Genomic DNA, 27,993 nt, shown 5'->3' with positions numbered 1-27,993 from the left:
TCTTAAGGATGAGGAGCCATTGTCTGTGATGATACCAAGAGGGTGGGAAGGAACAGTTAGGGGCTAACGTCACTTGGAAGAGAGGTAGAGAGGAACAGCTAATGGGGACAAGGACATGCAAGGGCCACACTGGAAAGTTCTTTTAGTGTCTCTTGCGGGGACCAAATACAAACCCAGGTCTTCTGACTCCTGGTCAGAGATCTTTCCACTTCTCATAGATGCCCCAACCTTCTCCACTTTGGTAGGTGATTGAGAAAGAACCGTGAGTATCCCGGACCCAACCATGGAAGGAGAGGTTGAGATAAGTAGACCTGGACAGCAAAGGCAAAAAATTGGAAGATTTTACTGTTGTGTCCTAAGGATGTGATTTATCTTCAGCTGGACTGGGGCCTGCAGGAGTTGAGTCCTATGTATTGCTGGCCTGCAGCTGCAAGTGAAGGGAATTCTGCTACTAGAGACTGAGAAAACTCAAGGACCTCCCCACTGAGGAGTTCCATTTTCTGATGGTTTGGCTCTGGAAATGCCCCTGTATCAGTAATTGTTTGGCTCTTAATGAAACTCTTCTGAGCGTGAATCTCAGATTTTTCAGCTATCTCCCTGGGTGGCTAGGCCTGTGGCCCATTGCACCTCTCTCCCCAAGAGGTAATGGGCCCAGTGCCCAGGCTGCTCAGAGACCGGGTATATCAGAGCTTTCATTTTTTCCTTGCTGTGCCTTTAAGAGCTGCAGGAATGCAAAGAGTCTGGAGGAGGGGTGGGGTCTCCCAAAGGGATTTCTGGGGAAAAGGATCCGGGAATTAGGGCCAGAAACTAAACTGAGAGTCCAATTCTGAGAAGCTGGGGGTGGTATGTGTGGAGTCAGGCCTGTGATTGGACTGCAGAGTTCTCTAGGGAGGAGGAAAACAAAAGTAAAAAGGAAAGAGCTGGGGAGAGGGGAGAGGCCCACCCCACCTCCCATCCCACCCCTATGCACACTCACCCAGGCCTGGAAGAGGGGACAGCCACTAGCCTGCAGAGGGTCCGTGTGTGTCAAAGGTGATAGCGACAGATGCTGGACCCAGGGAGACCTCCACCCCAAGTCGGCCTGCAAGGCCTCCGGGGACTGACTTGCCAACAGCTGGACTTGATCACCAGCTTGCTAAGTGAGATCATGCATCTGAGGGAGTAACTAGCAGACTTTGCTGTCCGGCTGTTTTTGGAGAATTTTTCTCAGCAGCGGCTAGAAAGCAGGAGACCACCACCTGGACCCTTGAGCCTTCTTCGAGAAGCAACAGCAGAAGAGCTTCCCACCCTGGGTGGTTTGCAGGACCATGCTGGCTCTTAGGCGAGCTTCTGCTTTCAGGGTTCTGATCCTCACGGCCTTTCTGCCCCTGCCGCAGTTCGCCCAGGACCCGGCCATGGTGCACTACATCTATCAGCGCTTTCAAGTCTTGGAGGTAGGTGGCATCTGTGCCCCTGATCTGGGGAACCTGCCTCCCGGAAGTCACTTTATCTTACCCACGCTTCCCTACCTACTGGGATGCATTTTTCCAGATAGTGAATGATAAATAGATTGCTAAAGGTACACTTAATATTTTTCATAGTCTAGTGGTTTCTCCCAGACCTTGAGCAGGGCTTTCCTCTGTCCTCTAATCTGGCAGTTTTTCTCATCTGTAAAATGGGGATGATAATAGAATTTACCTCTTACAGCTATTCTGAAGATTTAATAAATTAATTCCTACTTAGAACATTGCCTGGCATGGTGGTAAATGTCTAAAATATTATTCAGTTGCTCAATTTTTAAAATAGGAAAATTAAACATTTGGTCACGTTTTCTTCATGTTTTACTATATCAGGATGATAGCAGATTTTAGTTTTCTTTATGTCTTTTTATGATGAGCCATTAGGTCACTGCAAAAAGTCATGATATTTGTGTCCTGAGAAGCTCTTAGCTTCTTTTGCTGAACTGGACTTGGCTTTAGAAATGAGCAGATTTCAGCAATGTTAAACAGAGAGAAAGTGTTGGGGCCTTTTTCTCCAAGTGTTGCAGCTGCCACTTCATTAAAATTTGCAAAACCCAACATTTTTGCAGTAGGGACAGACTCCCAGGGCCAAATGTAACCCTCCGCCGTAACCTCTGACACACCCTGGCGATGACATTGGCTGTTTCATACTTCATGGCTTGCTTTTGTACAAGTTAGATTTTGATAAATTATTTATCTCCTCTCAAAGACACGCTTATCTCCAATTTTCCATATTTTCCTGAAAACTCTTCAAGTCCAAATTATTTGGTTACAGTCAGGGTAAAACAGTTCCTCAGAGCAGGCTGCACTCGTTTCCTAATGTCCGGCGGACTGAGGCCAGGAAGCCATGGATGAAATGTTCCCAGGCCGGTGGCCTCTTTCTGCTGCCTCATTTGCTCTCTCCTCAGACACCTCCTGCCCAGTCTCACCTCCTTAAATGTGCCAGAATTACTCTCAACCGTGGTCCCTCTTCATTTACCACCGACCTGCCTTGGGGGTCAGCGCCAGTCACATCCCTGCAAGCTTTCCCCAATACTCAAATCTGTCTGCAGACAAGGGTATCGAGTAGAGACTGATACTTTCATAGCTATGAATGTGGATTTTAAAAGATAGGGATATGGTTTATATAGGTCTTCCCACCCCGATCGTGGTAACCTGGGCGGGAAGTTGAGTCCCCAGGTGATCCATCAGGCCAAGGCAGACACGTGGCAATAAAGTGATGCACACTGAAGGATTTGTGTCAGAGGGGTAAGGAGAAAGAGGAAAGATTTAGACAATTTCTCCCTCCTCCCTCTCTTTCCCTCTCATCCTTTCTGTTTCTCTCTCCCTATTTCTGTCTCTCTGTCCCTCCTTCCTTCCCTCCCTTCCTCTCACACACTCTCTCTCCCCCCACCTTTGTCTCTCTCTTTCATTCATCAATGAACAGTCTTATATCCTGCTGTTTGGAGTATATATTAATATTTTTACAACTTATGTGGAGAGCATTTTGGTAAACCGCCAAATGGTCTTTAAGTATACATGCTGTTTGACCCAACAACCCCTCCCATTTCCATCCTTCATTTACTTATCTTTCATTCAGCAAGTATTTATTGAGTATGACTGTGTGCCAGGCCCTGTGCAGGTGCTGGGGATGGAGGTCACATCTGGAAATGTATCCTCAGAAAATAACCAGAGAAATACACAAATATGTAAAGACAAAGATTTTCTTCAGCATTGTTTGAATGGCAGAACATTGAAAACTACATAAATGTCCATTAAAAAGAGTCTAATGGAATAAATAATGGGATGTCAATTCAATGGAATTGTGTCATTAAAATTATGGTATAGATATATATTAATTGGTATTGAAATATGTTCACAATATATCAGCAAGCTAAAAATATGTTTTGAAACATACATGTAGCGAAATCACATTAAAAAATATGTTTATGTATGTATATGACTACATGCATGGGAAAACTTTTAAAGATTTGTACACTAAAGTATCAATAGTCCTTTGAATTAAAGAACTGTGGGTGATTTTTATTTCCCCCCCCTTTTGACTATTTATATTTTAAAAGTCTTTTTCTGTGAACGAGAGCTGTTGATATTACTTGGGCAAGTTAAATAACTGGCAATAATTTGGGAATTTATTTTCTGACTGAAGCAAGGACTGCAGAAATGTACCCAAGCAGCAAGAGAATACATTCAAGATTTCCAAGAGTTCTCGAAAAACATCCGTTATGCTGGGACGATGTCAGACGTACACAAGTGAGTACAAGAGTGCGGTCCGTAACCTGGCACTGAGAGTCGAACGCGCCCAGCGGGAGATCGACTACCTGGAGTACCTGCGGGAGGCTGAGGTGTGCACGGAGTCAGAGGACAAGGTGCTGGCAGAAAAGCAAGTCCAAGAAGCTGAGGAGGAGAAAAGGATCCGGACACTGCTGAATGCAAGTAAGAGAACTGCGTCTTTTATTACCCCTTCTGGGGACTTTCACCCTCGGAGACAGCTCCCACACAGGTAGGGGGTTTGACCCAGTAAGAACTGGATATGTGCTCTTGTGGGCATGTGCTGGGAGAGAAACCTCATTGGGGCACAGGTGTCCAAAGGAAAATCCATTCTCAGAAAGCAGCTTTCCCTTTCCCAGAGAGTTCCTAAAGCCCCCGTAGAAGATCAGGGCTACGGTGTTAGAAATCAGCCCAAGAAGGGCATCTCGAGATAGACCTTGGGTTGGTAGAGGTGTGTGGTTCCCTGCCATGAAGAGTGGCAGGTTGGTGGATTCTCCCAGTGACCTGGGAGTAGGGAGAGGCTGCAAATATGCCCAGAAACATTGTGAAATTGGACATGGCAACAGCCAACCCTCAGGGCCAGGAACTACAGTGAATTATTATTGTGTATTCTGTTGGGATGATGATATATTCAAGGTATTTGTCTCCAATCTTGGGATCCATCAGAATCACTTCCAGGCCATTAAGAATAATGGTTAGGAGCTCAAATGATAATAGCAAGTATCAAGCAACAAAAACATAAATGAGAAGGAAAATTTCCATTTCATTAAAACAATGAGGGAGACAAGTCCCCCACCTCAGAGGCTGTATTCTGAGACGGTTTCATTGCAAATAGGAAAACTTTATTTATATGCTAATTATGCCTGCCCCAAATGTAAGAAATTTCATCAGGTAGATAAGACATAAGCTGAATGCTGTTATTGGGCTAAGGGTTTCACGTATCTTTTCTTTTTTCTTTCTTTCTTTTTTTTTTTAAATTTATTTCTCTTTGGCTGCATTGGGTCCTCGTTGCTGCGCAGGCTTTCTCTAATTGCAGCAAGCGGGGGGCGGGCACCCCTCGTTGTGGTGCACGGGCTTCTCATTGTAGTGGACTCTCCCGTTGCGGAGCATGGGCTCTAGGCGTGTAGGCCCCAGTAGTCGTGGCTCGCGGGCTCCAGAGCGCAGGCTCAGTAGTTGTGGTGCACGGGCCCAGTTGCTCTGCGACATGTGGGACCTTCCCGGACCAGGGATCGAACCTGTGTCCCCTGCATTGGCAGGTGGATTCCCAACAACTGTGCCACCAGGGAAGCCCCTCGTGTATCTTTTCAATGTAGTCCTTGTAAAAACTCCATGGGTCTTCCAAAATGAGGTGACATTTGATCTGACTTTTGAACAAAGAAGTTAGAGAAGGATGAGCAGAGGGCGTGTTCAGTGAGGGTGCAGCAGATCAAAGGCAGGTAACACTTCCACATGTAGATCTGCAGTGAGGGCTGAGTGGAAGCTGTGTGGGGCAGGTGAGTGCAGGGAAGCAAGGCTGAAGGGTTCAGTAGCACCCAGATAATGAAAGACTTTGCATGCTAAGCTAAGGGGGTTGAACTTGACTGGAGAAACTGTTGAGAACCATTGAACAATTTTAAGCAGGGGCATGACATGCAGGAAGAGGGCAAGACTAGAGAGAGAACACTAATCAGGGAAATACTGCAATAAATTGGGCGATAAGTGATGGTGTCTGCATGAAGTGTCAGGGAGATGGAGAAGGACAGATGGATTTCAGAGTCACTGAGAATTGGAATACACATGGCTTTGTGACAGATAATTGAATGTGAAAAATGAGTGAGAGGGATGAGTCCAGGATCCTTCCTGGGTTTTTGGCCTCGGCCATTGGGTGGTTGGTCTGAAGCATGCTGAGAAAGGTAACCCAAGAGGCGTTGTGGAACACTTACTACTTTACTGTTTTGTTTTTTTTTTTTTCGGAGCACTTATTACTCTGAGATCTTCTAGTTCATGTATTTGCTCGATGCTCATTTTCTGCCTCCCCATCTCGAATGTCAGCTCTATGAGAGCCTGGATCCTGCCTTTCATGTTCGATGCTGTGTCCCAGTGCCTAGAATAGTGTCTATGTTCAATAAATACTTGTTGGTGAATAACTAAGGGGACGAATGAATGAATGGACAGAGGGATTGTTAGCACAGACAGAGGGGTTATTAGGTTTTGGTAGAAAAGAGAAAGTCTTATCTCTGAGTCAGAAGACAGAGAAGAGGGTCCCTTATCTATATTATGAAGCACTTGGTCAAGTCGGTCAAGTGAGTGGTTCTTTATGGCCCTGTTTTGAGATGAACTTCCTCCTTCTGAGAGGGAGCAGCTGGGGGTACGCATGGGACGAGGGACTGGGGAAAAGGGCAAGGATGAGCCAGTGGAAGAGGAACAGCTCCCTGAAAAGCTGCTGGGGAGGATTGGGTGTTAAATGTAGCCTGAGCTAGAACGTGCTCTCCCCAGGGGTGAGGGAGGACCCCAACCCTGAACGATGGTGCTGGATTGGATCTCTGAGACACTCTAAGCCCCTCAGGCCTTGAGGTTGCCCTTTTCCACTCCAGCTAGAGCTCAGCAGAGGTCCTGAGTCTGGACTTTCTGCTTTTTCAACCCTTGTCCTCTGCCTCGTCCCTCAGACCCTGGAGGCCTAAAATATTCCCTCTCCCAGCTCCATGGTGAGTGAAAACTCTTTCGACTTTTCAGTGATGGCTGCTTCCATGCCTGTTGCCTCGGGAGCCCTCTTCTGATGATTTGTCAGTTTATGATTCAACAAGCACTTTTTGCCTCCGACTCTTGGATGGGCCCTGTGCCCACAGCAGGGACAGAGGAAGGAGTGGAACATGTCTGCATCCTGCACTGGCTTTCTTACAGCTTCTCTCGCCTCTGGTTTTGCCTCCTACTGCTGTGTGCTGTCTCGTAGACCTTCCCACAACACACATGGATGTAGAATGTTTTTGCCGTTTGCCATCAATTATCAACAGCCACAAAAAACCCCTTCAAATCTCAGCCTTTTATATGAGGAAGACCCTTCAGAAAGTGGCTTGAGCTGATCTCCATCTTCTTCTCCCATAATTTACCCACATGAAGTAGCAATTCAAACAAACAAAGAAACAAATATATATATGTATATATATTTTTCTACCCACCTTTTATGTCTCAAAAATTCTGTGGATTCTCTGTAAACACTTCTGCCCACCTCCCCAGCTCCCCCTCCCCGCCCCACCAGACAGATTGGCCCCTAGTGCTCCTGGAGCACCTCATTCAGTCTTCCAAGGCAGCACTAACTCTCAACCACGCATATCTGTGTGTGTTTGACTCCTCAGCCAGACCATGAATATACTGACGTCTTCATTCCTGTACTCAGAGAGCCGGGGTCAGGGCAAAATCATCTACAGAAGAGACACTGATGGCAGAGACCCCTCAGAACTTGGTTAGGGAAAGACCTGTAAACAATCACAACTGCGTGATTCGTGCTCTCTGACCTATTATTTCCAGAAGTTCTGTGCCCAAGGATGGACTTTGGAATGCCAGCGTATCCCCCTTCCATGCACTGTTTTGTATTTTACATACTGTGCCCCTCCCCCATGGTTTCGGCCATGTATCTTAGTAACTATGGCTGTATTAGTTATTCTAATGCTGTGTAACAAATCACCGCAGCTTTAGCAGTTTAAAATAATATACATGTATTATCTTAGAGTTTCCTTGGGTTCAGGCGTCCAGGCACAGCTTAGCTGGATGCTTCATTCAACAGTCTCACGAGGGTACAATCAAGGTGTTGGCTGGGCTCCATTCTCACCTGGAGCCCAGGGTCCTCTTCCAAGTTCATTGACGTTGGCAGAATTCACCCTCCTGTGGTTGTAGGGCGGAGGCCTCAGCTTCGAGAAGCCGCCCCTCTTCACAGGCAGCTCACAATGTGGCTATTGCTCCCTCGGGGCCAGCAGGAGAGCGCCTCTCTTTGGGAAGTGCTTAGTCTCTCTTTTAAGAGTTTTTATCTGATTTAGGTCAAGCCCACCCATAATCATCTTCCTTTTGATTAACTCAAAATCAACTGATTTGGGACCTTTAATTATATCTACAAAATCTCTTTAGCTTTGTCTCATAATGTAACCTAGTCAAGGAGGACAATCAAATTCACAGGTGCAGCCCTCACTCAAGGGGAGGGGAGTATGTAGGGCATGACCATGGGGGTGGGAACCTTAGAATTCTGCCCATCACAGCTGGTGCTGTTACCTGTACCCACCTTCTTCCCACAAGGCTCCCATCTTCCTATCTTCTAACCTTGGCTGCTAGGACTGTGCCGGCTGTGAAACTTTCACTAGAATCCTTAAGACTCAAGTCAGCATCCTTGTGTGGGCAAATATGGGATTATGGGCTAGGGAGGGTCACCAGAGGTCACATCAAGAGTTTCATTCATACATACATGCCATCTTAGAGAGTGTTTTCAGAAAACCTAGAGAGAGAAGATAACATCACTTCCTTGGAAAATTCAACACTGTGTCTTAGGAGATTTCCAGAAAATTCTAACATCTCTAAATGGTTTTCATTTATTCTAGGAATATATATTGGGCAACTACAAAGGGCCAGATACTGGGGATAATAAATAAGGTAGAGTTGCTCTGTAATTAAGCCATTTCCTATAGAGCTGTTCTCAAGTCTTCAGCCTTTATTGAGAGATGATCCACAAATGATGTTCATGTGAGGACCACAATTCCAGGGATGTTGGGGCTAAGGTAAAATTCTTAGAATCTTAACTCTAACACATACAGACTCTCTCCTCCTTTCTCTCTCTCTCTCTCTCTCTCTCTTTCTCTTTCTCTTTCTCTGTCTCTCATGCACACAATTTAGAATGCAGTGACTGAAAGAGATTTGAATACAATCTGACTTATATTTTAAACTCATTCCAAGTCTTTGGTACTATAACTGTTATAAGTAAAAAGAAATTTTGCATTGCACTTGGCAACTTATGGCAAAGCACCACTGGCTCAGATACCCAGATTGAGAATTTATCCAACTAACAGTCTTTGGCAGATTCCACAGGCTGTATTCATGGGTGGATCACAAGAGTATTAACCTCTTCTTAACTTGTAAATAGCTCGTAAAGAAAAATTCTCAAGGCGGTCAGAATAAGCCGTGATAGCATTATTTTACTTCCTGTTTTAGTCCCGCTCCTTTATTTGCAAGGGTGCATGCAAATTACCTCCAGTAACCCTCTCCCTGCTGAAGTAAATAACTCATATCTTTTGTTAGATCATGTTTTAGAGGAGAAAGTCTATTGCTGCAAATTCAAATGCCTCTGGGGTCCATTCAGGTATAAATGTGTGTGCCTCATACTGAAAGCCATTAAAAAGCAAACAAAATAAAAAATGAAAACAAACGAGCATAAAACCCACTAGAAGCCAAATAAAACATATTTATGAGCCAACTCCCAAGGTCCATTAGTTTGCGATGAGTGGAACAAAACATTAAGAGATGTATAACTCTAAATTGCAACAGAGGTATCTGCCACGAAGGAGGGCATTGAGGGTACACACAGGTGTAAGCGCAGGAGAGTATGAGAGTACTTGTGTGCGCACACACATACACACACACAGAAGTTACTGCATTCGCGGAGCAGCAGTGCCAAAGGTGTATGTACAGCTTATCCTATGCTGCCTCCGGGACAGTCCCATAGGTCACTGTGCTGGGTTCAGAAAGGCCAATGGACATAGTACACTTCTGTGTATCCAGCCAGAAGGCCCGTGGTCTATGAGGATACCTCCAGGACCATCACTACAGGTATTAATAGAAGATCCCAAAGTTGTTTTAGCTGATGGCTTTTGGCTCCAGGTGTAGTGAACCTCCGCATTCATTCCCTCTCTGACCTATTCATTTGTTCATTCATTCAACAAATGTCTAACTGAATTCCATATATACTTTGGCATTGTGCCAGGCATTAGAGATGGAACATTGAATAGGATAACATTCTTGTTCTCAAAAAGCTTACAGCCAAGTAGGGAAACCATCCAAACAAACACAGAATAACAGGTGTGGTGATGCCTGTTCTGATGAAGGGTGTCACAGAAGCACAGGGGCAGGCATTCAGTAATTAAGTAAGGTCAAGGTTGCCATGGAGATGGGGATGGGGGAGACCATGGAATGTGGAATGTGACCCTCAAGCCAAGTTTTAATGTTGGAAAAGAACTAATTACATGGAGAACAGAGTAAAGGGCACTTCAAGCAAATGACCAGCATGTGGATGTACGAAGGCCTAATCGGGCTTAGGGTTCAGTAGACCTCAGGTGTAGGGAGAAGTGGAGAGGAGATGAAAGAACCAGACAAGACCTAAGCTCCTTTGTGTTGAGCCTCTTCACTTTCTAGCTGTGGGGAATGAAAGTAATATGAATAACAGTAGCTAATAGTTATTGAGCGCTTATTATGTACCAGGTAATCTTTAAGTATTTTCTGTCTTGTTGGATTATATCAGCTAATTCTCACCACAAACCTATGTGACAGGTATTATAATTAACCCCCATTTTATAGATGTGGAAATCAGGGCACTGAGTGAATAAGTCATTTGCCCAAGGTCTCACAGCTAACTGACGCCAGAGGAGGATTCAAACCAAGGCAAGCCGACTCCTACATATAGTAACCTTTCCCATCGTGCTGTTTTGCCTAATAGTGGTAAGCAGGGGAGTGTCCGGGCTCAGATGGAGGTTTTGAGGAAGATCGTTCTGGCTCCAGTGTTCAGAATGGACCGGCAGTGGGGGAGTTAGAGCGCTCATAGCAGGAAGAGCCTGGAGCCAGGCCGGCCATTGGCAGGGCTGTCACAGAGGCCCTCAGGTAGCAGCCCTCGGCTCTGAGACTAAATACCTGCGCCCAGAGGCATTATTATTGTGGGACATGCATGAAGACCATGTCAGGCCTCTTAGTTGTTATTTGATGATGATTCCTACTCACAAACAGATTGCTTTAAATCATTCTTTCAGATCCTGTCCAAGAAGTGTCAGTTCCCCCCTCTCTCCAACCCTTGGTTTTTAATTCCCTGCCTTTTCTTCATTTTTTTTTTATATATTTATTAATTTTCTATAGTTGTCATAATCCATGATTTCTAGATGTTTTTTTTTTTAATGTACCATCTTAATCTTATTTATTTATTTATTTATTTATTTATTTTTGGCTGTGTTGGGTCTTCGTTTCTGTGCGAGGGCTTTCTCTAGTTGCGGCGAGCGGGGGCCACTCTTCATCGCGGTGCGCGGGCCTCTCACTGTCGCGGCCTCTCTTGTTGCGGAGCACAGGCTCCAGACGCGCAGGCTCAGTAGTTGTGGCTCACGGGCCCAGTTGCTCCGCGGCATGTGGGATCTTCCCAGACCAGGGCTCGAACCCGTGTCCCCTGCACTGGCAGGCAGACTCTCAACCACTGCGCCACCAGGGAAGCCCTAACCATAAGTTTTGAACACAGAAACTTTTAACATTTCTCAGCTTCGTCTTGTGCCACTACTGCCAGTTCCCATTCACCTGATGCTCTATGCTGTGTTGAATCTGCTATTCTGAAAACATAAAATATACTGCATGCATCTCTGCACTATTCATGCTGTGTTCCCCAAGTCTAACACAGTGCCTGGAACACAGTAGAGATCAGTATTTTCTGACCTTGAGGAGTAGTTTATTGGAAAGTGAAAGCAACTGTTTGCCAGGAATTCCATTACGCCTCTTGTATCCGATATGTTATCCAATGCCCATGACCACTCTGCTAGGTAGATAGTACTATGACTTCTTTTCAGATGATGAAACTATGTCTCAGAGTTTCATGTAGCCCGATCTTCCTCCCACTTTCCTGCTACGTTGAAGAGTAAGCACCACCCCCTAGACATACTAGATTCATCTCAGTCTCCCTATCTGCCCATAGTTCCCTTACCACGACCCCACACCAGGTATCTGCCACAGTAATGCTGCATGACAAGCCACTTTGAAAGTTAGTGGGTTAAAACAATCATTGACTATTTCTCAGGAGTCCACAGGGCAGCTGGGCAGTTCTGTTGGCCCGGGCCAGGCTTAGCTATTCTCGGCAGGGCTCCCTAGTGCATCTACAATTAGTGACACGTTGCCCACGGGATGGCTGCTTGAGGATGGCCTCAGCTGCAATGGCTTGGTTCTTCTCCACATGGCATCTGATCGTGCAGGAGGCGAACCTGGGCTTGTTCTTGTGGTGGAGGCAGATGTCTGAGGGAGAGGGCACAAGCACACCAAGGTCTGGTCACTTTCACCATGTTATTTTGGCCAAAGCAAGTTCAAGTCTGGCTCTGGAGCCCATCCTTCCATAGAACCTCTAATAGTGTCCATATGAGGCTTTTGGTCTTACTGCTCCTGGAAAGAGGCAGCAATCAAGATGGGTTTTTAGGGACTTCCCTGGCGGTCCAGTGGTTAAGACTCTGCCTTCCAATGCAGGGGGCGCGGGCTTGATCCCTGTTCAGGGAACTGAGATCCCACATGCCGTGTGGTGTGGCAAAGAAAAAAAAAAAAAAAGATGGGTTTTTAAATATGCAGATCTCTATAGGAAAGCAGTGGATGGGGTATTAGTGTGATTGATGGTTTTGAGGGGAGACCGAAGAACCAGTGAGAGGGCTGCTGCAAAGTTCAGGATGAGGTGAGCAGCTGCTATACCCACACACTTTGAGAAAGGATAGAGAGAACAGTGGGATTGATTGCACAGGAAGAATCCATGGCAACATGCAAAATGATTCTGTTTTCTAACCAGGCACATGGGAGAATGGTAGTACCACACCTAGACATTGAGAACATTTCCATCCTTTTTAGTTTGGGTAAGAACATTACAGGAAAAAATTAACCCAATATGCAAAAAACAAAACCCAGCTTAGTCTTTAAATAAAAGTTAAATAAAAGCAAGAAGTTCATAATTATAAACTTGGAATGCTTAAGATATTGCAACAGTTAGATAACTATTGCAAAACAAAGGCTGTTTGATCAGAAATTCCCTGGAGGACTGCCCAGTTCCCTGCTTCGCTTTACATGAGTACCAGCTCGGATCCTCTAGGACCACAGCTCTCAAACTTTTATCTCAGGAACCCTTTACTTTTAAAAAATTATTCAGGACCCCAAAGAGTTTTTGTTGATGTATATCTCTTAGCATATTCATAATTAAAATAGATAAATAGTAATATGTGCCAGAGGCTATTCTAGCACAGGATGTCCAGCCGTGAATATAACACATTGGACAAAGCCCTGCCATCATAGGGCTTACATTCTATTGAGGGGAGTCAAACAATAAATATGTTAGCAAGGAAGTTTATAATATGTCAGAAAGAAGATAAATACTGTGGAAGAAAAACAAGTAAGATGAGGTTATGGAAAGCTGTCCTCTTCTGAAAGGACACATCCTGGCCATGAACTCCAGCTATAGGTAATTCCAGTGGAAGCAGTGGACTCGCTCCTACTCACAGGTCTTCCCAGCTTCCACGCGCTCCAGGCTGTTGAGCAGCACCCAGCCATGCAAGTCAACAGCCATGTTTTCTTCCTCTATTGCTAATCACCAATAAAGGGAAGCTGGCAGGGCTCTGTACTGGGTGCCATGAAAACTTTTAGTGTTGGGAACCTAGAAAAACCTTTGAGGTGGATTTACTAAAGAGTTCTGTGCAACTCACCAAAACATGCAGAGCATGTATTGTATGCCAGACCCTGTTTAAGCACTCACCCTGGATTCTCAGCCCGTCTGCAAAGCCAAATCCTCCCATGGCTCACTGAGTACCATTTCATACAAGCTGGTCTTCCTGCCTTCCTGTCTTCCTGCTATCCAACCCCCCAGGCATTCAGACAGTGAAATGGCACCTGCTAATGTCCACACATACTTCTTGTTATTTGAATCTATTTGATTTCTAAGTTGGCCTACCGTGAGTTGGGGTAGCAACTGACTAATACTGCATTATCTGAATCTAATTGATTCCTGAGTTTGAACAGTAAGCAGTAAGAGTTTGAATAGTGAGGAAGATGTGTACTGTGTCTCAGGCACTGTGGATAAAAAGACAAATAAGGCACAGCTTCTGTCTAAAATGCTTGCAAGGAAGCAAAGTGAATAGGCGATTCCAATTCAGCCCGAAAACTGCCACAGAAGAGGGCTGCACAGAATGCTTTAGGTGCACAGGAAGGAGCAACTAGGTGCCATGCAAGAGTCAGAGACTTTTGTTTTGAAGGACAAGAAGATGTATCCTAAGTTAGTGAAGATGAGCTAAGGAAAAGTAGGGGCAAAGTTTAAAACTTGTGAGAGGCCATGGCAAGTTCAGTGACTAGTAACTAGTCCAGTGTGGTGGGGAAATGACAAAAGAGGTCAGATGAAGGACCTTGGGTACCATGCTGACATATCAGAAATATATTCTGTGAGGGGCTTCCCTGGTGGCGCAGTGGTTGAGAATCCACCTGCCAATGCAGGGAACACGGGTTCGACCCTGGTCCGGGAAGATCCCACATGCTGCAGAGCAACTAAGCCCGTGTGCCACAACTACTGAGCCTGTGCTCTAGAGCCCGTGAACCACAACTACTGAGCCCGCATGCCGCAACTACTGAAGCCCGCGCGCCTAGAGCCCATGCTCCACAACGAGAGAAGCCACCGCAATGAGAAGCCTGTGCACTGCAACGAAGAGTAGCCCCCGCTCACCGCACCTAGAGAAAGCCCGCGCGCAGCAGCGAAGACCCAACACAGCCAAAAATAAATAAATAAAATAAATAAATTTATTAAATAAAAAAAAAGAAATATATCCTGTGGGCAAAAAGCATAAATGCCCCTAGTTTCCAGAACACTTAAGTCCACATTGACAATTTTATTGTAATAGCTTGAAGCTTCATAACTGGCTACTTGTCTGAGAGCTGTCATCTTTGACATCCCCATGTACCTGTCACTTCAGAGGTATTGACAAATGTTTAGTAACATGAATACAATTCAGGTGGTTGAAGAAATCAAGATTTATAACAGAGAATTTCAAGAAGCAGTCAAAATATGCATGGCTTTACAGAAATTCTCTTCTTTTCAATGAATTCATCACTTCTCTTCCCAGTTAAATCTGACCGTCCTTCCCTGTTGCTGTCTCATGATTCTATCACCCCCAACTGTTGTAGGAAAATGGGGCGTGAGATGATGGTCACGTCCGAGGTCTTGGGCAAGTCCATGAGACAGGCCACCAAGTGAGGTTCCTTGGCTTCACACAGGGAAGAATTCAAGAGAGAGCCATAGTAAAGTGAAAGCAGGTTTATTGAGAGATACACATTCCATAGACAGAATGTGGTCTGTCTCAGAAGGTGAGTGCAGCCCAGATATATGGGGTGGTTAGTTTTCATAGGCTGAGTAATTTCATAGGCTAATGAATGGGAGGATTTTTCTAATTATTTTGGGGAATGGATGGAGATTTCCAGGAATTGGGCCATCACCCACTTTTTGGTCTTTTATGGTCGGCCTCAGAACTGTCAGGGTGCCTGTGGGTGTCATTTAACATATGCTAATGTAGTACAATGAGTGTATAATGGGGCTCAAGGCTTACTGGACGTTGAATCTTCTGCCATCTTGGGCCTAGTTGGGTCTAACCAGTTTTTGTTGTATCCTCAATGTCATTCTTTTAGAGGTTGTGCCCTCCCCCCTTCCCTCTGTCTCACAACCTTGAGTCTGGTTTATCACTCCACTCCCACAACCGAATCAGTTACCTGGCCTCTCTTTTTCTATTTCTTGAGTCTATGCCCATTTTTTCATTCCCATCACTATTTAGATTTTTCTCATCCGGACTGTACTTACAGACTCTCCACCTGTCTCCCTGCATCCCCTCTCCTCCACCTCTACCCCCCAGTTCATTCTCTACTAATATGCAGACCACTGTTTTTAAAACATAACTCTGATTGAGTCACTCCCCTATGGAGGGACAAGTCTCACCAAGTCTGGAGAGTATTTCTATTAAATAAGGGGAAAAATATTAAAAAGATTCAAATAAGTGATATTTATATATGAATTCACTCTGAGGCCTTGGGCCAAATTCTATCCTAATTGCTTGTCTGCAAGTCTGCCTAAGGGCTAAACCACAGATTTTCATTCTCTGGTTTGCACAATGTCAGTGTCTCTGTTAAATAATTTGCATCTTGGCTGGACTCAAAAGTTTTTAATTTGTTTCCTATCCTGCCTCAACCTTTTACTCCTGCTAATTATCTCTTCTCAAGAGAAGCACAGCAGGGAGTTTTAACTTACCCTTTTACTCAGACACTGTAAGTATATTCTCCCCAAATTCCAAAAGAGGAGGAATTTATAAAAATTACAGAATATCCACCTGAATAAACTATACAACATCCAGGCTAAACCCCTCGTTCTACAGCTGGAAAAGCTAAGGCTCGATTGACAAGGAACTTTTAGGGAGTCACAGAGGGAAGCGGAGATGGAGCTCGGACCACTCAGGTCTCTGACTCCCAGTCCCAGGTTCCGGCTACAAAGGGATAGGAGAAGCCAAAGGGAGCACACGGGGGTGGAAATTCTGTGTTCCCCCCGGACTTTGGTTCCCTGATCAAAATCATCTAACACTCTTGTTTTGCTATTTCTTCAAGGATTCTGCATTAGAAAAGAGGAGTAGAGGGAGAAAGAAGAATGTTTGTATTAATTTCTCCTGTATTTTAAATGAACATTTTCTCACTGCTGAGACATTGAATGCCTTGTTCTTAGCCATAGTTTCTGGTAGCTGGGCTGCAAGCCTGCTGACTTTCCTCCCAGGGGGATGGGCAGCCTGAGAGCTTCCCAGTCAGGACAGATATCTTAGCACCCTGTGAGTAGACCCCAGGGAGTCCATTATCCTCACCTCTCCCTCTCTAGGCACACCCAGGCTCACCCTTTCCCACCATGTGCACACACCCATCCACCATGTTCCTGGGGCTGGCTGGCCCTGCCTTCCAGCTCAGATGAGCTCAGAGGCCCCCTTAGCTGGATGATCTATCCAGGTAACTTATCCAAACTTTTTTTTTTTAACTTGGAAAATGGAGATTAAAATATCTACCACTTAGGCTTATTATAAGACGTAGATAAATTAATGCAAATAAGTACCTATCACAGTACCAAGCATATTATATGTACTTGTAGATATTTATTCATTTCTTGGGATTTTGTGCTTGTTCCTCAATAGGGAACAGCTTCTGAACTTCTCTCGTGGCCCATGGGACCCCCACTCTTTCCCATTAAATGTATCTGTGATCACGTACAAGCTTAAATCCTTGTTCATTCATCCTCTGTGATCACCAGAGTATGTGGGAAGAGCAGAGCATTCACATGAGACAGATTCGGCTGGTGAGACTGAGAGAAGGCACACCGAGCCCTAGCAGAGATGGATCTTGGTAAGCAGGGCAGTTCCCTCTTCTCTCTTCTGCACCACAGCCCATAGCCCCCAAAGCTCAGCATGGAGGGGGATCCTTCTGTTAGCTGCTCCTGAAATGCAGATGAAGGACCTTGAGTGCCATGCCGAGATATTTGAAACTTATTCTAAGGTTCCCAGCTGGCCCAGGCTTCTCTGCCTTTCCTAGGGGTTTGGCTTCTATAACCCAGGCCAACCAGAATGAAGTTGACCCAGAGGCCACAGGGAAGCAATCCCCCAGTCTGGCAAAGCGGGTCAGTAGGGGAACATGGTGGCAAATGATGGCCGAGAGATTTCCATAATGATGCCAAAAACTCGGCCGCTGTATGCCGGTGCCGAATCAAATCTTGGGGACAGAGTTCTGGGTGAAGTAGAAAAGAATAGGTTTATTGCTTTGCCAGGCAAAGGAGACATGGTGGACTCATGCGCTGAAAAACTGTGTGTCTTAACGCGAGGAGTTTTATAGCAGTGGTTCAAGGGTGGGGTTGCTGATAAGGATCAGGGTGTGTGCAGGGCCTGCACTCCTTTAATCTGGCCTCAGGTGGTCTTCTGATGAGCTTCTCAAGGTTATCAAACTGTGACCTTCTCTTGAATGAAGAATGTAACATCTTCCATTTGTTGGGGGTTTTAGTTCTGCAGAAGAGCTCAAAGATACTGTTATGTGTATCCCTTGAGGTGGAACCAGGACCCTGCCCCAAGGCTGCACTATTGTTCCTTGACTGCTCCTCCCTTGTCTCTGAGTCCCCTCCCTTCCCTGATTAGCAACCGTTTGAATCTGCCCTTTGGAACTCAGGGAAGGTCATGGAGGCTGGAGTCTATTCCCTACAAACAAGAAACGGGGGACACAGAAAGACTTCCGTGCCTAGGAGCCCCACAGGGTCCTGCTCATTTCAATAGCTTGCCCCAAAGTCCGGCCCTGGCCATGGTGTGGGCCAGGCAAGGCCTCTGGGAGCAGCCACTGATGACATGACTGCTGAAAGGACTGATTTCCCGGGACTTGGCTCTCCCCAACCCCACTCCTGCCCTATGTTTCCTTGGTAACAATGTTGTGTCACATCTTTAAATGAAATAATACAGTTGAAAGTATCATAAAAGCTTTAAGGTGCTTTACAAATTATTATTACTTAAGACAGACTTGTGATCAGAACTCTGGATGTGCAGCACTATTTAAACCCTAGAAAAACATCTGCTTGAATGAACCTATTTTCCTTATTAATTCAATAGATATTTATTGAACCACAGAGCTCTCAGTAAGGCAGTAGAGTACAACAGTAAACATGAAGACAAAGGCCCTGCTTTTGTGGAGCTTATAGTCTAATGGGGGAGAAGGACAATACACTAGTAAGTAAAACACATAATTACAGAACATGGTAAGTGATATAAAGAAAATAAGAGAGATGCTGCAGTAGATCATTTTAAATTTAGATACAGTGGTCGCAGGTAGTCTCTTAAGGAGATAAGATTGAAACTGAGCTTTGAAGGATGAGTAGGAGCAGACCATGGGAGGATCAAGGGAAAGAATACACCAGGCAGAAAGAATTGCAAGTGCAAGAGTCCTGAGGCAGAAGCAAACTTGACAGCTCCCGGAACAGCAAGAAAGTCAATGTAATCAGTACACAGTGAGGCAAGATTGTGGGGGAGGGTTGGGGAAAAACTGGAGGATCAAGTCCCAGAGACAGGGAGGGGCCAAACGAGGTAGGTGCTTTAAGCCAAATGAGGATTTCATTCCAAGAGTGTTGGGAAAAAAGGGTTAGCAAGTCAGTCACATAATTCATGTTTTTAAACAGATCACTCCTACTGCTTTGTGGAGAACATTCTATAGCTAAGCAAGAGTAAAATCAGAGAGACAAATTAGGGACTATTGTAGTAAGTAGTCCAGGCAAAAGGTGAGGATTCATGGCGTGCAGGGGAAGAGGAGGAGGAGGGAGTGGGAAGAGGAGGATATATAAATGTACTGAGCATTCTAATTTAAGTATAACATCGTAAGTTAAAGGTAAGTTTACTACCAGAACTTGCTAGTGTGGGGAGATGGAAGGAAATGAATCAAGAATGACTTCTAGAGAAGAAATTTGATTGATGGTTCTTGCTTGAAATGGGAAGAAGAGGGAGGAAGTTTGGGGGATAAAAGCAAGAGTTCTGCTTTGGACAGGTGAAGTTTGAAGATAGCCAATGAGGAACACTGAATAGATGAATGAGTTTGGGGCTAAGTAGACATCCAGATAGGATGTCATTCCAGGTTCAAGTTTGGATTTCATCATTATTCAGAACGTACATGTTATTCAGAGCCATGGAAAAGAATGAAGTGAGTTGGAAAGTGATCATAAATAGAGAAATGAAAAGGTCTGAGGATAGAACACTTATAGATGGGTGGTGATAAGGAACCAGCCATGAATTCCAAGAAAAAAAAAATCCAGAACAGTGGGAGGACAAACAAAACCAGGGGTGTTCCAGAATCACGAGGAGAAAGAGTTTCAGGGAGAGGTAGCAATCAAGTAATCAAAGCTTGCTGAGAAGTTGATTAGGATGAAGACTGAGAATTGACCCTTAGATTTTACAACATGGAGGTTGTTGGTGACCTGGACAAAAACTGATCCAGTGGAGTGGGGCAGGGGAACTTAGACTTGTGGAGAACTGGAGCTGATTAGAGTGGCTTAAGGGATAATTGGAGGTGAGAAACCTCCTCTCTCAAGGAGTTTTATTATAAAGTGGAATAGAAAAATGGGGCCACACTGGATTCTAGCATGATCTTACAGCCTGCTTGTTTACAGAGGGGAACAATCCAGCTGGGAGGAAGAGACTATTGAGCAGGAGAGGGGAGATAATTTCAGGTGCTAAGTCCTTGAGTCGGTGAGAGGGATGAGATCCACTGCAAAAGTAAAGAGAGCAGGAGGGACGCAGAGAATATGGGATCAGGCGCAATTGGTTAATAGATTGGGTGGTTGGAAAACTCATTCATTCAGCAAATACTGGCCTGCTGTGTGCCAAATGCTATCTTAGAGGCAAGACATACAGCAGTGAATGAAACAGATAAGACAAAGCTCATGCCCTCGTGGAGTTTATACTCTATTGAGGGGAGTTGAGCAATAAATATGTTAACAGATGAATTTATAATATGTCAAATAGAAGATAAGCACTATGGAGAACAGTGAGCTAGGGTAAGGGGGATATGGAGAGCTGGAGGAGGGGGCCACCATTTTTAATAGGGTGGTCAGAGAAGACCTTAATGATCAGGGAACATTTGGGAGCAGACCTAAAGGGAATGAGGGAGGAAGTCATGTAGATATCTTCAGGAAGATGGTTCCAAGCAGAGGGAACAAAATGTGCCAAATTCCTGAGGCAGCAGTGTGCTTGGCATAATTTGAGGAACCGCAGGGAGGCCGGTGTAGCTGAACAAAATGATCACAGTAGGGGAGTTGCAGGAGACAAGGCAGGGAAGCAGTGGGCAGACAGTCCCAGATGGCCTGGAAGGTAGAGATGTGAGCTTTACTCTGAGTCAGATAGGAAGTCACTGGTGAGTTTTGAGCAGACATGTGACATGATCTGACTTGATTTTTCAAAGATGCTTCGGCTGCTGTGGGGAATGGCCTCTGGGGTCAAGGATAGAAGTGTGGCCACCACGTAGAAGGCTATTGCAGTAATCCACGCCAGAGATGATGTTGTTCTCCGATTGCTTCTGTTTTCTCAGTGAAATCAGAGGCAAGATCTCCCTAGGCGAGTGAGGAGGGTATGATAGACCCTTGAGGAGAGAAGAAAAGCTGTGATCATTGTGGGTGGTGAATTGATTAAGGAACTGTGGTAGGATTGCTACCCAAACAGCTGGCAGTCACAAGCAGTTTGCCAAATGCTTACTGACCTCAACCTCTGGGACTTCTCTGGCTGTGCATGTTTTGTTTGTTTGTTTGTTTTAATCGAAGTATAATTGATTTACAATGTTGTGCCAGTCTCTGCTGTACAGCAAAGTGACTCAGTTTTACACATATATACATTCTTTATTTAATATTCTTTTCCATTATGGTTTATCCCAGGAGATTGGATATAGTTCCCTGTGCTATGGCTGTGCATCCTTCTTCCTTGTGTCCGCTTTCTCTCCCATCACCCTGCTTCTTGTCCTCTGACTCTAGTTGGCCTCCAGTTGGCCTGGAGAACCCACGCATTTATTAAGAACAAAATGACAACCCACTGGCCCTTCTAGCTTCTGATATCAAAGCTTTTAGAAGGATTTGAGGGAGACTTTCAGCGTGCTCAGTTCTCCTTGAGAGACTGTTATACACCCGACTATCACTCCACCACCTTACCCTACAGCAGTCAGTGAGGGAGGCCCAGAGAGTTCCCATGTTTGTATTAAGACTCTGCTCTCCTGCCTGCGATACAGACCTTGGCAAGATTTGAGGGAGAAACACAAGGTTCTTCATGCTTCTAGTAAGGCCACCACTCCCTGCCTCTGGGACACTGCTCACCTCATAATAGACTAACAGGACAGTCCCAACAAGCAGCTCATAATTAGAACTGATGACCCACTTTTCCTAAAATGATGAGTAGCTCTCATCTCATCTTGACCCACATCCCTCTTTAACTTGGTCACCATGACAATTCCAAGACTCTAAGGTCTTCTTGAAGATAGCATATGTAAGGGCCATGTGGAAATGGCTTATACCACTTCTGTCTACATCCCATTAGACAGGATATAGGTCAATGGGTGCAGCTTACATACAAAGAAGACTGCGAACGTGTGACTAAGGAAGAGGAAAATGAAACGGCATTTGATGAACACAGACATTGTCTCTGTGGTGACACAAAGATCAAGGGGGAAGACATTTTCTCCCTTGATCTTTACTGATCAATACTGCCATGCTACAGAAAGGTCAGGTAAGATACGGACATAAAAGGTCTGAGTTTTCAGTTAGGAAGTCCCTGGTCACATTTTAAAGGGTTGTTTCTGTGAAGTTATTGTGAAGTGAAAGAATGGGAGGTGAAGAAATGGATGCAGAGAGTATAAGCTGTTCTGTAGGAGATTCTAGTTCTATAAAATTATAGAAAGAGTGAAGTAAATAGAAAAGAGTGCCTAACTGTGGGAGAATTGATGTTTCCAAGCTAATAAAATAGTAGTGAAGGAGAAATCTGAGATAATAGAAAGGGGATCATTCATGGAGGAAATCTAAAAGAAGCCAGGAAAGGATGAGATGGGTGCAGATGAAAGTATTAGTCTTGCACAGGAGGAATGACATGGCTTCTTTTAAGATGTGTGGGAGGGGGGCTTCCCTGGTGGCGCAGTGGTTAAGAATCCGCCTGCCAATGCAGGGGACACAGGTTCAAGCTCTGGTCTGGGAAGATCCCACATGCCGCGGAGCAACTAAGCCCGTGAGCCACAACTACTGAGCCTGCGAGCCACAACTACTGAAGCCCACGCGTCTAGAGCCTGTGCTCCGCAACAAGAGAAGCCACCGCAATGAGAAGCCCACACACCGCAACAAAAGAGTAGCCCCCGCTCATCGCAACTAGAGAAAGCCTGCACGCAGCAACAAAGACCCAAGGCAGCCAAAAATAAAAAAAAAATTAAAAAAAAATAAAAAGATGTGTGGGAGGGTAGAAAGGGCAGGAGTTGAAGAAAACTCTGTAAGTGAGGAACAGGAAGTGGAGGGAGTTCACATCTAATGGTATTTATTTTTGCAAAGGAGTTATTATGAGGCACTGATGGGCTAGTTTTGGGGCAGAAGGCGGGACTTAAGATAGGTGCCTTGTGGAAGATGGGCTGAGCACAGAGAGTAGTACAGTAGTTAGGGCTTAGCTGAGGTTGGAGATCCCTTGGTGTAATGACACCAATATGCACCATTGTGAGGTTTTCTCCACCAACACACAACTCTCAAGGGCAGGCAGAACTTTGAACTGATCCAGGATCAGGGTCAAAGAAGGAAGGGTTTTTTAAATTAATTAATTAATTAATTAGGCTGTGTTGGGTCTTAGTTGCAGCATGCGGGATCTTCGTTGTGGCATTGCTTGCGGCGCAAGAGCTCTTTGTTGTGGCGCGCCGGCTTCTCTCTAGTTGTGGCAGAGAGCGCGCGGGCTCTCTGGGTGTGGCACACGGGCTTAGTTGCCCCGCGTCATGTGGGATCTTAGTTCCCCGACTAGGGATCGACCCTGCGTCCCCTGCATTGGAACGCGGATTCTTAACCACTGGACCACCAGGGAAGTCCCAAGGAAGGGTTTTTGCATTAAGGTGAGAGAGTAGTAGTCTAAGTAGCAGTGAGGAGCTAGAAAAATGTAGGCCCCTTCTTTTTACTTCATCTTCTTCCGCCATGATAAGGATGACCCTTATCATCCTGTTTGGATTATAGGAATACCCTCCGAATTGGTTTCCCTGATTTTAGTCTCTTCCCCCTGTATCCGTCGTACACATGACTGCCAGCTTAATTAATCTTATAGAACAACCTTGACCATGTTTCACTCTTGCTCAAAAATTTCAGTAGCTCCCTACCTCCCTACAGAATTAAATTCATATTCCTTAGCTCCACCCTCAAGGTTCCAGGCACAGAGCTGGTTTCAATTCACTGCTTTGTTTTATGCAAATAGTTTTATACACAACGTATTTGGCTGGTGTTGGGTGAAACTCTATACTACTTTACTAACACTAATCTTGGAGGACTTTCCCAAATGTGGTTTTGTTAACTGTTGGGAAAGTTTTTCCCACCCATCTCAGAATGTCCTTCAGGGTGTCTTTCAAGGGCTAATTCAAATGCAGATTCTCTCCTGTGTCACACAATATGTCTCTTCTCTGTCCTCCTTTTTTGAAAAAAATTCACTTTAAGCTTTATATTCTAGATAGTCATGTACCTATTAAGCCAGAACCGTGCCTAATTTATCATTGCACCCCAGTCCATTGTAGCCCCAGCTCATAACACCTAGCTCAGTATCTTGCTTTTTGTAGGTATCCAAAGTCAGCTGACTAAAGGCATGCATGCATTCATGAATAAATGAGTAAAGGCATGAGTAGAACCCTTATAATGGTCTAGTAGGGTTGAGAACCAGAATCCTTCACTAGAAGGTCATCTCCTCAAGGTGTAGGGTTGATATTATAATTTTTATCTTTAGTGCTTAGCACTGTTCTGGGAGAGTACTGTAAGCTAAGTATACGGCAGATACTCAGTAAAATCTTGGCAAACAGAATTGAATTAGGTGGTTCCATACCCTAGTCATTCTCAGTGTGTCAACCTCAAGTGCTCTAGAGAGTGAACAGGGCCTCTGACACAGCAAATAGTTGTTTATATCCTGATTTGATTAACATGACTAATGCTCTTATAACTGGACGGCAACTCACTTAACAGAGACCCAATTATTCATCAAAGTCTTTGATTCATTGAATCCTACAATCAGTTATGATTGATCTCTGTGTGATAATTTTATTCTAGACACTGAAGGAAAAAAAAACAATCTGTGAGAAAAGCAGACATCTCATGTTTATAAAGTAACCTTCCCCTTTTCTCCTGTTTGGCCAGGCTGTGACAACATGCTGATGGGCATAAAGTCTCTGAAAATAGTGAAGAAGACAATGGACACAGATGGCTCTTGGATGAAAGATGCTGTCAGAGACTCTCCAAAAGTTTATCTCTTAATTGGATCCAGAAACAACACTGTCTGGGAATTTGCCAGCATACGGGCATTCATGGAAGACAGCACCAAGCCAGGCCCCCGGAAGCTGATCCTAACACATTCCTGGCAGGGGACAGGCCAAGTGATCTACAAAGGTTTCCTATTTTTTCACAGCCAAGGGACTCCCAATGAGATCATCAAATATAACCTGCAGAAGAGGACCGTGGAAGATCGGATGCTGCTCTTGGGAGGGGCAGGCAGAGCCCTGGCCTACCCACACTCCCCCTCGACTTACATTGACCTGGCTGTGGATGAGCACGGGCTCTGGGCCATCCACTCAGGGCCAAGCACCCACGGCCATTTGGTTCTCACGAAAATTGAGCCTGACACACTGGGAGTGGAACACTCATGGGACACTCCATGCAGAAGTCAGGATGCTGAAGCCTCATTCCTCTTGTGTGGTGTCCTCTACGTGGTCTACAGTTCTGGTGGCCTCGGCCCGCATCGCATCACTTGTGTCTATGATCCGCTGGGCACTGTCATTGAGGAGAATCTGCCCAACGTGTTCTTCCCCAGGCGGTCAAGAAGTCACTCCATGATTCATTACAACCCTAGAGATAAGCAGCTCTATGCCTGGAATGATGGAAACCAGATCATTTACAAACTCCACACAAAGAGAAAGCAGCCTCTGCAATGATGCGTTGCAGCCACGAGGGAGAGCGCCGGGGACACTGCTCTCCAGGAGACGGAAGCCACAGCCCCTTTGCAATATAGTATCCCTCTAATCGCACACAGGGAGGGGGCTGGAAGTGGGAATGCACACGCATCCTTTTCCAGATGGTACTGCCTTCAGTATCTTCCAAGAGCATAGATGAGAGTCTGTCATTCAGGAATTTTCAACAACTTCCATTACCCATCCAAACCTCCTGGAGCTCAAGGCCTTCCACATTCCGATCCAGCTTACTTCCAGCCTTTTCTTTTACTAGCATTTACTCTAACTCTCCCCACCACCCCCGCTCCGAGCCATTAGAAATGTAAGCCACCCCTAATACTCCTGGCTTCTCTCCCCTCTGGCCTTTGCTCAAAGCTCTTTCCTCTTTCACAAATGCCTACTGATATTCTCCCATTATTCACTGCCCAAATAAAGTATTATTTCTTATTGATGTTTAATCTCGGTTTCCCCTGGTTCTGCCCCTCCACCAAGCCAGGCGGATGTAATAATAAAGTGAAAACATTACCATTTGAATACCAGTTTCCAGTTACAAAGTGTCTGCACCTATGTTACAAGTCATCTCACCCTAATGAGATAGGCAGGACAAGTCTTTATAGATGAGGAGGGTTCAGATGAGCCATTCAAAGTACCAAAGCTACAAAATGAAAGAGCTAGAAAATACTGCAAACCCCATAATCTTTCCATTGTCCAAGGAAGCATCAAATATATACGTTTGTTCGCTTAACCTTTTCTAAGCAATACGTTAATCATCTCAGCCTAAAAATAATGGTCTGCCCCTTTAGCTAGTTGCATGTCCACACAAGACCCTCCTATAGGCCTTTCAAAAGCTACTTCCTGTAGAAAACCAGCCTAAGGGTGAGGATCCCACTTCTGTTCTCATCTTGCCTTACCTTCCCTTGCTTTTCTCATCTTGCTTGAAATACAATAAAACTGACACTAAGCAAATAAACCTCATCAGGCTCTATTTGCCTACATGCCCTCCGCATAAAAGTTTCTGCGAGTGCTGCCTGTGCTTGGGTTTACTGTGAACAATCCCCAACACACTGAGGCCCTCGGTAAATATTCTGGAATCTGGATGGAAGCCAGATAGCAGGCAAGGGACTCCCTGCCACAGCAGGTGTGCCTTGTGGCACAGGGGACAGAGGGCAGCTGTGCCCGTCCAGAGGGGCTTCTTCAAGCTCTTTCCCACGCGTTTGTCCACTGCAGCCTGGTTTGGGTCACAAGTGCAGGCTGTGGTGCCAGTCTGTGTCATGTGCTGAGGCCTCTATCTTTCCAGGCTGGTCACATGAGAGGGTTTGCTCTGTGTATTTGCAGCTGTTTCCCCACCTCTGCCAAGCCCAGGCTGAGACCATAGGCAGTGAAGAGAGGTTTTTTGTTTTTTTTCCCCCATAGCATTTGAGTAAATCTTTGGCAGAATGGAATTACTCACTCCATGGACACAGTGCAATTACCCACAGTTCTAACAGAGTGATACAGAGAGCCCAAATCTGTTGTGGAATGAGGCAGGTATGAATAATTAAACATGGTGATATTACCAACTCCATGGGTTTGGGGACATTAGTTGCCCCATGTGTGAAATAACATTACCTATTTCACAGGGAAAAGGAATGCGGGCTGCCTCACAAAGGAGGGTAGCAGGGGAATTATCTTGGAGTGGAATTATGTGTAAGTCATGCATACACAGTTCCTCTGGAGGCACACAGAGGCTGCCTGTAATGTGCTTGCTATCTGCCTTTCATCTGTGATATGCTTTGCTTTGACAGTTCTGCAGGGCACACCTGCCACTAACAACCAACCAACCCACTCTGGTGCCTTAAATTCCTACAGCTAGAATCACTTCTTCAGGTCAAGACATTTTCTCCAGGAAGCCCCTGTTAACGGGCCACTTTGTTTCCTGGGAGCCAGGGCTGGACATGCAGGCCCTCAAATACTTCTTGGGCTTCTTTCAGATGAACTTTTCAGCTCTGGCTCTCTTGTTGGATTTTAGTGAGGATTGAAGTTCCTAAGACCTAGACCAGTGGTTCTTAAACTTGACTGCACCTAAGAATCACCTGAGGAGCTTTTAAAAATCCTGATGCCAGGCCATACCCCCAGACCATTCAGTCAGAGCCTCTGGAGGTGGGACCAGACAGTACTATAATTTTCAAGCCCCCTTCCCTAAAGTGGTTCCGAAGTATGAATAAGCTGGAAAGCCAGTGACTTACACCATTTTTTAAAAATTGAAGTATAGTTGATTTACAATGTTGTATTAGTTTCAGGTGTACAGCAAAGTAATGCATTTATATATGCGTACATATATTCTTTTTCAGATTTTTTTTTTATTATACGTTATTACAAGATATTGAATATAGTTCCCTGTGCTATACAGTAGATCCTTGTTGTTTATCTGTTTTATATATAGTAGTGTGTATCTGCTAATCCCAAACTCCTACTTTATCCCTCACCCCCCTTTCCCTTTCAGTAACCATAAGTTTGTTTTCAATGTCTGTGACGCCATTTTTTAAAAGTGACTTTTAAAAAGTAATTGTATAGTTCTAAAGAA

The 27,993-nt window shown here is 45.0% G+C and overlaps 1 protein-coding gene across 1 annotated transcript; it reads left to right on the top strand.

Moving 5' to 3' along the window:
- The first annotated feature begins 763 nt into the window (after window positions 1–763).
- Window positions 764–27,993, top strand: OLFML1 (olfactomedin like 1). The gene is given in 4 exon segments (XM_082341610.1): window positions 764–1,433; window positions 3,646–3,719; window positions 3,721–3,932; window positions 24,625–27,993. Coding segments are annotated over 4 exon segments (1,203 nt in total). The 5' UTR covers window positions 764–1,307; the 3' UTR covers window positions 25,416–27,993.

Source organism: Balaenoptera borealis (assembly GCF_965194805.1).
Source record: "Balaenoptera borealis genome assembly, chromosome: 11".
Classification (NCBI taxonomy): Eukaryota; Metazoa; Chordata; class Mammalia; order Artiodactyla; family Balaenopteridae; genus Balaenoptera; species Balaenoptera borealis.
This window is presented reverse-complemented; position numbering and strand designations above follow the sequence as displayed.